The 12,506-nt window shown below is 45.1% G+C and overlaps 1 protein-coding gene across 2 annotated transcripts in view; it reads left to right on the top strand.

Moving 5' to 3' along the window:
* TECPR1 (tectonin beta-propeller repeat containing 1) overlaps positions 1 to 12,506 on the top strand; it is a 575,261-nt gene that overhangs the window by 291,291 nt on the left and 271,464 nt on the right. For both annotated transcript variants that reach the window (XM_086940729.1, XM_086940728.1), the window contains exon 16: positions 3,837 to 3,939. In XM_086940729.1, the coding sequence (XP_086796855.1) occupies positions 3,837 to 3,939 (103 nt within the window). The remainder of the gene's footprint in view (positions 1 to 3,836; positions 3,940 to 12,506) is intronic.

Below are 12,506 nucleotides of genomic sequence, written 5' to 3' on the forward strand. Positions count from 1 at the left end.
ACCTGGGCTTCATCCAGGACTCCTCCCTCTCCATGACCAGACAAGTCAACGCCGACTCCTCGTCATGCTTCAACACCCTACGCATGCTACGTAAGATCTTCCGGTGGATCCCCACCAAAACCAGGAAGACGGTCACCCAGGCCCTCGTCACCAGCCGACTGGACTACAGCAACTCCCTCTACGCCGGAACCACAGCCAAACTTCAGAAAAGACTTCAGCGCATTCAGAACGCCTCAGCACGCCTTATCCTGGACATTCCCCAACACAGCCACATCTCCGAACACCTGAGAAACCTGCACTGGCTCCCCGTCAGCAAGAGAATCACGTTCCGACTCCTCACCCACGCACACAAGCTCTCCACAACCAAGGCCCAAGATACCTCAACGACCGCCTGATCTTCTACACTCCCACCTGCCAGTTACGATCAACCAGCCACGCCCTCGCCGCTATCCCCCGCATCCGAAGAGCCACACGGGAGGAAGATCCTTCTCCTACCTGGCTGCCAAGACGTGGAACTCCCTACCCATCCACGTCCGCCTGACCCAAGACCACCTCTCCTTCAGGAAGCAACTCAAGACCTGGCTGTTCGAGCAGTAGTGGACACCCCTCCCCCAAGTGCCTTGAGACCCTCCGGGTGAGTAGCGCGCTATACAAATGCTTTGATTGATTGATTGATTGACTGAGGGAGTAAAATGGAGTAGAGATTATTCATGTCACTAGCACTGTGGGTTAACCACTTGGTCTTTAGCACTGCTATGCCATGCAGACTTCTAAAGCCCCTGGCTACCCGAAGGCTTCCTAGCTCTGGATGAGCCATAGCATCCTGCATCTGAGCTACCCGGGATGCTTTTGAGGAAGCTTTTTTGTGGAGGCAGAGGAATAAGATGTGAGAAGGATCTGCTGCCCCATGTAGTCATGTGAATTTGGGGCACTTTCAGGAGTCGGGCAGTTGATGATCTTAATGCCCTACTGGGAATATAACGTGTCAAAGTACCCTAATCAAGGAAGGGCCTTTGTAGTTAAGCCCTCTATATGCTAGACATAGTGTATTGAAATGTATTCTTTCTTCAATGGGAAGCCTGTTAAGGAAGGCCAAGGCATTTTTGGCCGAGGCAAGTTTTGGTCAACTGAGTAAAATCATTGCAGCGTATTTTGGGACCTGGAGGTTTTTGGTAATGTATTTAGGGGAGCCTTTATATAGGGAGTTCTTGTAGTCCAGTCGAGAGAAACTAGGCATTGGACCACACTGATGTAGTGTAGATAGGGAAGCAGTTATTGAAAGTGGAAAAACCCATTTATGAACCCAAAGAGGTCTAGGTGCAATGGGTTATCAGGACTGTCATACAGAAAATGGTGGTGGCGGGTGTTAAGGGAATAGAGTAGGAAAAGACCACAGAGGGCGCTTTTTAGAGTTAATGGGAGTGTACTAAGAACTAAGGAAAAATCATGGATTCATTAGTGATCTGTGGTGTTATGGAGAGAGCAAAGAACAGTGGGTGGTCCCTATAATGAAAAAATAGTGCATTGATAAAATTAACAAATTTTAATAATGAGTAGTAAACTAGAAAATATTTTATTTGACAAAAACTTAGATTTAGAGAAAGTGCCAGTGAGATAAAACGTGGTTGGTGCTCTGAAAAATCTGACATACGTGTAAATAAAGCAATATATATATATATATATATATATATATATGTGTCTCCTATTCAGTTCAAGCAAGCACGGCTCATATGTGCATACCAAATTAAGTAGGATGGGTCTGTATTAAAGGACGACTGCGGTTTGATCTCTCAAAGATGCAGGCTCATCATCAGGAGATAAGAAGATGAGATCCAGAGAGAAAGATCAGGGAAACAAGCAACACTGATCGGTAGAGCTCATTAGTGGCACCTGTGGCGATCTGACGTGTCCAAAAAGGAAGGAATTAGGAATAATCCAATCCAGTAGTCGTAAAGCAGGTGGCAACACAAAGTGTTGCATTGGAATCTTTGCTTTGACCATCTGTATTCACCTATAGGCAGTCACATCCCTTATAAGACTTGTTTTACCATTGTTTAAGACAGCCTCAAGATCATCTTACAGTTTTACGACAATCTTAAGATTGCTGGGTCTGATTTACTATGGGTTTTTAGTTCTAAAATGTTCCTTAACCAGGAAAAGCCCCTTTGTAAATCAGTCCTTCTTACCTGGCTTATGATATTGTTAAGAATTTCTTAAGTGAGGGTTGGTCCTTTGTGAATCTGACCCAATGTGTGGATTTATTCATAATTGATACGGTTAATTCCAGTGCAAGTTTAGTGGAGAGGATTTATCTTCGTATAGTTGTCATTGTCAAAGACACAGGATGTGAATGGATCACAGGAGTGATTAGGCCCTAAAAACATATGCTTTTTTGTCAGTTGCAGCATTTGTACTAAACAAAAGGACAACTACAAACAATTTCAAAGTAGTCTGAGAACATACAGTTTGTATGGGGCCAAAGTGCATCTATTAAAATTAGACCTTACATGACTATTGTAATGAATATGCACCTAATGTGTTCATACACAGGAGTGTATGTGTATTATTTTATGTTGTACAGTTTTGTAGAGTGCACTATCACTCAGGAGTGTATTTTGATGCTGAGCAGGTGTGAGTCTAGCAAAACCTAGGCTCCAGTGACACTGCTCTGAAAGTCAGGCCATCAGCTTCTTGCAGAGTTCAAGTAGTGAGTAGGAGACCCTCGTCTATAGTGGCAGGTTGTTCCACGCTTTAGGAGCGATGTAGTAAAAGGCTCAATCACCCGATCGGAGTTTTATTATTCGTAGGATGTGTGCAAGTCCGGACAAGTGGAGGTGTCTGGAAGGTTCGTGAAAGCAGCTATGCTTGTTGGGGTATGCTGAGCAAATGTTGTGTAGTGACTTGAAAGTGTGGGTGAGGATTTTGGTGTGCCATCCCAATATTCTGTAAATGAGAGTGCCATTTAGGATGAAGTTAGCTGTGATGTGGCGCTTAAATGGCAAGTGTTCCCTGATGGAGGATGACAACATGTCTGTGAAGTCGGTGCAGTTGATGGTTTTCTTGTGGATGATGGTGAGTCCGCCTCCTGACTTGTGCAGTTGGTCTTGTCTGGCAATCTTCTAGCTGGGTGGAATGGCTGCGGCAATGTCTGGTGCCCATGTGGGGTTTGGCCAGGTTTCTGTGCACAAAATTAGGTCCGGGGCATTGCCATGCAGTAGGTCCCAGATCTTTGTAGAGTGTTTAGTGAGTGAGCGATGTTAAGGAGCATGCATGTGAGGGCGGAGTTTGTGTGAATGTGGTTGCAAGACTGAGTGTGAGGGAGTTGGGTGTTAGATTCTGTTGTTACGGGGACAGTTGGTTGAGGGTAAGTACATTAAAAACTTACAGGAAGTGTAGGAGAATGCTCCGTATTGTTGTGTTGTGCTCTGAGGCAACAACATGTGGAAAGGCGGCCAAGTTTGAGGGTGAGGCGGGTCGCTGTAGGATAGAGGCGGGAGGGGACAGGACCAGGCTTCCTGGCGCTGGGCACAGTCCAGGTATGAATTGGTGCAGATGGGCTTGTCTTTGGCATACCTTGGGCGCGTCCGCTGTGCAACCATATTGCGGCTGCTGTTAAGTAGGTCTTGGGACGAGGGGTTAGTGATGTCAATTCCTGTGCAGATGAATGATGTTGAATACAATCATGTCACTTCTTATGCAGATGGATCATAAAAGTACACATCTTCATTTCTGGTCAATTTATATCTTATTTTGTGATATTTGTTGATTGTCATGTTTAAATAAAATGAGTGAAAATTAAAAGAAAAGTATCATTGTCATGGCTTCATTTCATGCAGGGTTGGCAAGCAGCACAGATAATATTCACACTCAGTCTGATGTGAAATATGTTTACATTTATGAAAATCAGCGATGGAATCCAGTCACAGGATATAGTAGCAGGTAATAATCTTGATATGGGGTTCTGTTTTTGCTGTGGAAATAATTAGTATATATATTGCTTGTGCCTGCATAAAAAACTTGTGGTTTGTTGTGAAAATCAAAAGAACTGAATGGCTGACCAGGGCAATGAAAATAGTCAAATTGTGTTAATATATTTTAATAGATGCAATACCTAGGGTATTCGATAGACATGGGGTTAATGATGACCATATTCGTGCTTGAATGGCTTAAGTTGAAGCACACATTTTAATCCTACGAGTTAGTTGTAGCCAGTTCTAAGTGTTTAAACTTGCATTGTCGCCCAGGAATGAAATGCAGATTTGGAATCTGCAAACAAATTTGCTTGGGTTTGGTACAGGTTCTTGGTAGTAAGTATTAACACAAGTCTTATAATACATTTTTTAAAGAAGTGAACTAGTTGGGTCGTATGGTTATTTAGGGAAGTCAAAACTGTTATTTGAAAACGTCTCAAAAATATCAAAATATTATTAATTTTGAAAGATATTCCAAAGCATTATAAGTTGTTTTAGTTAGACCTGTTTGGCAATTTTTGTATGAATTGGAATTGTTTCGTTCGGGTTTCGGCCAATGGCCAACAACCACACTCCCTCACCAGTGCGCCTGTTGGCCATTGGCCGACACTTGGAAAATAAATAAAGACCCCCTCTGGTGCAGATCACCAGCGGGACTCCTTCATTATTTTTTAACCTTGAGTTGCTTGCGAAGAGTTTCCCGAGCAGCCTAAGTCCTTTTTTTCCCCTTAGTGTAATGATGGTCTGTGTGCAGGGCGCGCTGACGTCATTACACTAAAGTGACATTAAAACGAGCCAATGGCTGTGATTCACTTTCACTGTATCAGTGCTCAGGGGGGCATACCTTGGCACCCGTGTACTGAGGGGGGCGGGAGAGGTATCGTTGGAAAGGGTACAATTGCCCATTTCCAATGACATGTCTGCCCAGTGGATCACTGCCTGGGGATCACCATAGGAGAGCGATCCCCAAGCAGGGATCCGCCCTCTAGACACCAGGGATTTTAGGGGAGTGATGCTTTGAGCAAGGCCTTGTGCTTGCCCCACCCCCATCAACAGTCTTTCTGCAGCTCCTGGGAGTCGGATGGAGGTAATTAGCCCTGATCTAATCTCCCAGGGGGGGCACAAAGCCCAGAAAACACAAGGGTATTTTCATTAAAATAAATATAGGGGTGGGGGCTGCCCAAAATTGGCATAGCCATGCCCCCCCCCCCAAAAAAAAAGCTAAAGTGACACTTTCTGCACCTCTGGAGGGCAGATGGGGTGATTACCCCCAATCTGCAGAAAGCCCACTCGAAACCAAGCAATGTTTTTTTTTTTTTGTGTGTTAAATATAGGGGTGGGACCCGGCCATGTCTCCACCCCAACAAGAAATGTCCACTAGACACCAGGTTCTATTTTTAAATTAAATATAGGGGTGGGGACTGCCCACTATGGGCATGGCCATGCCCCTTCCCCCCCAAAAAAACCTATGGTGACAGTAACTGCATTCCTTGGAAGGCAGATGGGGTGATTAAAAGCCCACTAGACACCAGGGAAATATATATATATGTATGCCCCCTATCTGCCTCCACCACCGAGGAGCAGAAAGCCCAGTAGACATAAGGGTCTGTTTTTGATTTAAATATAGGTGTTGGGCTGCCCACTATGGGTATGGCCACGCCCTCACCCCCAAAAACTATAGTTACAGTCTTTCAGCCTCTCCAATAAGCCCAATAGACACCAGGGAATCTACAAAAATCCTACCACCAGGCATTATCCCACTTGTGCTGATAAAAAAGCTGTGCCACTTGCACGGCTGAGACTAGTGCCTGCAACAGGAACGGATCAAATCGAGGTCAAAGGGAGTCCCCTTGCAAAGGCTCCCATTGGATTTTTGTGGATTCCTGCGGATTCCGGAAATATCCATAACAGAAATGTAAGGGAAGTGTGTGATTTCAGGCAAAATTTGAGGTTTGCAGGGCATTTGGGTTAGAAAACCTCATGGGATCCACCAAATACACACCACCCTGAAATCCCCTGGTTGCCTAGGTTTAATAAATGTCTGTGTTTCTTAGATTTGCATGGGTTGCAGCACAGCCCCAAAAACCACAGCTATCCGATTGCTTGTCTCTCAATGTATCGATATAGACAATTTTTGTGTCGTAGTCATGTAACCCACCTACACAAGTAGAGTACCATTTTTATTGGTGGACAGGTGGGACCTCAAAGTGGTAGGAAATATGTGGCTTTCCGTAGATTCCAGAACTTTCCATCACAGAAATGTAAAGAAAATGTGTATTTTGTACCAAAGTTTGAGGTTTGCACAGGATTCTGGGAAAAAACCTTGATAGAGCCACACAAGTCTCCCCACCCTCAATTCCCCCAAGTGTCTAGTCTTCAAAGATGGGCACGTTTGCTAGGCTTCGCTAGGTGCCGGCTAAGCTAGGACCCATGATCCACAGCTACCCACTTTGCAAAGAAAGGGTCAGTTTTAAGTGATGTATACATGCTGCGTTTTGGGCTGTTTCCTGTTGCAGCCACTAGGCCTACCCACACAATTTAGGTTCTTTACAGAGACTTGAGTGAGTGTTGGGTGAAAGGAAGTTTGTTGCTCCCCAGAGACTCCAGAACGTTGCATTACAGAAATGTGAGGTAGATGTGTATTTTAGTTAAAGTTTGAGGTTTGCAAAGGATTCTGGGTACAACAACGTGGTGAGAACTGCATAAGTCACCCCACTCTCGATTACCCTAGGTGTCTAGTTTTCACAAATGTGCAAGTTTACTAGATTTCCCTAGGTGCCAGCTGAGCTAGGGCCCTAAATCCACAACTACCTACTTTGTAAAGACAGGGTCAGTTTTGAGTGGAAATATATAATCAAGCCTTGTTGCATATTGGGCTGTTTCCTGTCACTGATACTAGGTCTACCCACACAAGTGAGGTGCAATTTTGTCAGGAGACTTGAAGGTATGCTGGATGGTAGGAAGTGTGTGGCTCCACTCAGATTCTAGATCTTTCCATCACAGAAATGTGAGGGAAATGTGTTTTTAGTCAAGGTTAAGTCTTGCAAGGGATTCTGGGTAAATAAATCCTGCTGAGAGCCATGCAGTTCACCTCATCCTCGATTTCCCCACGTGTATAGTTTTCAAAAAATTGCATGTTTGCTAGGTTTTCCTAGGTGCCGACTGAGTTAGGGCCCAAAATCCAAAGCTTCCCACTTTTCAAAGAAAGGGTCAGTTTTGAGTGGAAAGATTTTATGTATCCATGTTGCGTTTTGGACTGTTTCCTGTCATAAGCCTACCCACACAAGTGAGGTATCATTTTTATCGGAAGACTTGAGGGAATTCTGGGTGAAAGGAAGTTTCTGGCTCCCCAAAGATTCCAGACCTTTCCATCACAGAATGTCAAAGTTTGAAGTTTGCATTGGACTCTGGGTAAAAAAAACATGAGAACCATGCAAGTCACCCCACCCTGGATTCCCCCAGGTGTCTAGTTTTAAAAAATATGTGCAAGTTAGCTAGGTTTCCCTAGGTCCCGGCTGAGCTGTGGCCCAAAACCCAAAGCTACCTACTTTGCAAAAAAAAGGTCAGTTTTCATTTGAAAAATGTGATGAGTCCATGTTGTGTTTTGGGCTCATTCCTGTCGCAGGTCTACCAAACAAACAAGGTACCATCTTCATTGGAAAACATAAAGAAGCATAGAATAATAGAACATTTGTTATCACCTAGATTTTGAGGCAATGGTGCCTTCCAAATGTAGGGCAGTGTACAAGAAAAGACATTTTGAAAAATATCCTCTAAATCATCTGCTAGTATGGGTATCTACAAATTCAGAGATGCACAAATAACCACTGTTCCTCAACTCCATATCTTGTGACAGTTTCAGAAATACATAGTGTTCCTTGATGCCCATTTTTCACTGTACATATTTTACCATATGAATTGATACATGGTAAACTATGAAAAACCATGGTACAGTGCAGCTCAGTTAGTAACTCTGGATACCTTGGGAACTTGGAGAACCTACCAAACTTATATATCCATGCCCCCGGAAGGGTCTAGGCCATGTAATGACTTATTGCTTTTGTAAATCGGCCATTGTGACAAAAAGCTAAAGATGAAAACTCTGTCACAAATAGCCATTTTTTCCTACTCATTTTCAGTATTTCTTTATTTCAAGTTAATTTTTTTAGAAAACCTGAGAGATCTACACATACTACTCCTTGCTGAATTCAGAATGGTGTCTATGTTTCAGAAATCTATAGCTTTTCTTGATCACCCATGGGTTTCACACTGGTTTCCACCACAAACTGGAAGTAGGTTGAGCACACAAATAATAGATAAAAGGGCCTACGTCGTTGTTAAATGCCAAAACTGTGGCTACATATGTGTTTTTATTCACCTCTGCATGTTTCTGAAATCTGGGAAGTTGGTGACTTTAACACAGCAAACCATTAATTGATGCTATTTTTAGGACCAAAGAAAGAACCACTTTTATCAAGGTCACTTTTTCCCTATCTTCCCCAAAACTCAAAGTTTAGCTTATTTTGCCTATTTTCTCCGTCCCCTACAGGGCAATCCACAAACCCTGGGTATTTTTAGAATCCCAAGGATGTTGGAAAAAAGGATACAAATTTGACGTGGATACCCCATGTGGAAAAAAGTTATGGAACCCTTAGCGCAAACTACCACAAATATTTAAACAAGCATTTACAATGCAATGGTCTCGGCATTGATCATGACATTTTTTTTTAATCCTAAATAAATGGCATTGACATTTACATTGCCAATATCTTAATCGTTAAATAAATGGCACTGTCATTTACAATGCCAATAGCTTAATCGCTCTCAAATGCATGACCTATTGCATTTACACCACACATAGCCACACACATAGAGCCACCCACACAGAGTCATTCACATAGAGCCACCTACACAGAGCCACTCTCACACAGACAGAGCTACCCACACATAGAGCCACCTACAAAAAAACCTATCCACACATAGAGCTACCTACAAAAAAAGCTATCCACACAGAGCCCCACACACACAGACAGAGCCACACACACACACCCAGAGCCCCCACACACCCAGAGCCCCCACACACACACACCCAGAGCCCACACACGCACAAAGAGCCCCCACACACACACCCAGAGCCCACACACACCCACACACCCAGAGCCCACACACACACACCCAGAGCCCACACACACGCACCCATAGCCCACACACACCCAGAGCCCCCCACACACACACACACAGAGCCCACACACACACACCCAGAGCCCACACACACACACACAGAGCCCACACACACACACACAGAGCCCACACACACACACACCCAGAGCCCCCCCCACACCCACACACCCAGAGCCCACACACACACACCCAGAGCCCACACACCCACCCAGAGCCCACACACACACACCTAGAGCCCCCCCACACACACACACAGAGCCCTCCCCCCCCACACACACACACAGAGCCCACACACAAACACCCAGATCCCCCCCCCACACACACACACAGAGCCCACACACACAGAGCCCACACACACACACCCAGAGCCACACACACACACACCCCCAGAGCCACACACACACCCAGATCCACACACACACACCCAGAGACACACACACACACACACCCAGAGCCAAATACACACCTAGAGCCACATACACACCCATAGCCACATACACACACAGGACACACACAGGAGAGAGAGAAAGCACAGCGAGGGGGCAGGAGAGCAAGCACAGCCAGGGGGCAGGAGACCGAGGGGGCAGGGGAGCAAGCACAGCCAGGGGGCAGAAGAACGAGGGGGCAGGGGAGCAAGCACAGCCAAGGGGCAGGGGAGAAAGCACAGCCAGGGGAGCAAGCACAGCCAGGGGGCAGGGGAGCAAGCACAGCTAGGGGGCAGGGGAGCAAGCACAGCTAGGGGGCAGGGGATCAAGCACAGCCAGGGGGCAGGGGAGCAATACACACCCAGAGCCACATGCACACCCACACATATCCTTCTACTGTTGTAAAGTGCTCTGATGCCTTCAGGCCATGTCCAAGCTATATAAAATGCTAAATAATCCCAGAGAGTTTTGTGTAAGGCATTGTGGAAATGTGTAGTATGAGTGCCCATTTTCATTGAGACTGGACACAACTGTACACAATTTTGTGAGTTATGTGTTTTGTGTAAGGCATGAAGATTATGTAGTTCTCTAGGCAATAATAAAAGCCGTCTTTTGGGTGGAACTGCATAACTTCTACCCAATTGAATGCTGTACTCATGTCCACCAATATTTGGACGGAGGGAAAGCCCCCTCTCTACAGTGCTTTTTCAAACTATTTTTCTGTTGGTCACATAAGGTAAGAAACACCTGAGCTGTCAAGTCAGGGCTAAAACTGGGTTTGAGATCTGAGCATGGCCTCGGTATCTTGCTTGCAATAAAACAAATCACTCAAAGTGTGGAGAGAACACTTGTGTTTGTGAGGTTAATGCTTGGGTTGCTTATACAGTCTACACTTTTGCTTTCCATTTTGGGGCTTGTAATCATGATGGTATAATAGGCTTAACGGGACTTCAAATCCCAGAATGCAATGCAATGAACACTGGACCGGATTGGCTACGCAAACGTGGAGCTGAGTAGCTTGGGTGCTCAGCGTAGGGACAATGCAAATATAGGCATATCGTACATTTGCTTCATGATTGATACTGACTACTTGGCAAGAGCTACGTAACATTGGACATTTAATGGCACTTTCAGGACGAATGTTTGGGTGCACACTTTCACCTGAGGGGGGAGGGGAGGCTGTAAGTAACAGCTGCGCCTCTAACTGCTGCACTGTTGTTCCCTGCATCTCTATGCACCGCCAGTGCTAAACAGGTAGGTGAACGTCAGGGACCAAGCACACGCCTGACTGCTTGGGGTAAAATCGTTGGTCACGTATGAATATTTTAGGACTAGCAGCAGGGTGGCATATATATTGCACCCACCATATCTATAGCGTGGCGCCTCCTTGGAGTCAAGCACTCAGGCAAGGACGCGGTGCCGCAGGTAGCTGCTAGGTGGGGCAGTAACAATTTCAGCAGGCCACAGCAGTTTAGGAATTCAGTGGGCTGTATATTTACTTACGGCTGCTGCAGGAAGAAATGCGGGCGTTCGAGGCTCCTTTCTCTGCCATGCAGGATGACGGGGGCATCTGTATTTTGCGCTGAGACTGGCCTTTAACTCTGCTATGGAAAGCGATACGGCATCTGGGCAGCACTGGTGTGGTTTACTGGGCTGCAGCCGGGTGGCGTTGAAGCGCTGCTCTCCCCGAGGCCGCTGCAGCTTCCCTGACGCTGCAGGCCTCCAGAGATGCCGGTTTCCTTCTGCGGGTGCCTCTCAGACTCTCAGCATGGCGAGGGGGGCTGGAAGCATCATAGCGCCACCATCTTCCTCCGAGGCGAGGCACACATGCCTCGGAGAAACACACGGCCATTTTAGGATTCGGTGGCGTGTTTTTGGTGTTCTGAGTGACGGATGACGTCACAGGTCGAAAGAACGCAAAAAAACACGCCCTGAATCCGAAAGAGACGGGGCTTGAAATGAGTGATGTCCCTCTCCTCCAATGGCTGGCCTCCGTTTAGGAAGCCAGCCAATGGAGGAGAGAGGCGGGTTCAAGCCTCCATACTAGAAATCATTAAATCTCCGTCCGGAGACTGCGCAAGCGCAGCCTTACGGTCCTCGACCTAAAAAAGAGGTCCGGCTTAGGTGAGGGGGGGGATTCCAGCAGTTAAGGGGTTAAAAATGTATGTAGGTTCTTTAGGGTTTTTAAAAAGTTTGAATTATTATATTGTAAAAATGTGGAATTTCAAGTTTAATTGTTATTAAATAGTTAAGTTGTCTAAAAGGTTGGACTGGGTAGCGTATCTTTAAACAGTGACAGCTGATTGTTAAAAACTTGAAAAAAAATAGTAAAATATGGCTTTTTTAGGATGTATTTGTATCACTAGTTGAAATTGTAATAAAAAATATTTAAATGTAGGAAGGGTTATAAAGTATTTTAAGTAGTCTCTTATTTTCTTAAATTATTGGAAAACATTTAAAAAATAAATTTTATTCGGTAGAACGAATTTCACAATACAGCAAAGGATAAACAAGTGGATTTTCATCATAAATATCATATCACAAGTAATCCAACAGCTTTAAAATGTTGTTACCTCCAACTATTTTGAAGAAGTAGCATCACAAATATTCATCAGCAGTTTTTCCTGTCGTCTGTTCTTGAGTGGTGATAAAGAGCTATTTTATGTGATCAGAGTGGAACGGTATGAAAAGGAGAGCCATGCCAAAGTTCAGAAACAAAATATTGTATGGTATAATACTGCTTATAATTCTATAGATGTCCTCTCTCCCACCCATCCCCACCATCAAGTCCCATATGAGACTAGGCCTCTGTATGAACCATAATACATATCAACTCACTAGTGACAGAGGTGTGGTGGCAGGGACAGCATGACATGCCCTGCTTCTTAATTATTTAAATTCACAGACTGCTTCCATCTGAGAGAGGATG

The sequence above is a fragment of the Lissotriton vulgaris genome, chromosome 10, assembly GCF_964263255.1.
Source record: "Lissotriton vulgaris chromosome 10, aLisVul1.2, whole genome shotgun sequence".
NCBI classification, from domain to species: Eukaryota; Metazoa; Chordata; class Amphibia; order Caudata; family Salamandridae; genus Lissotriton; species Lissotriton vulgaris.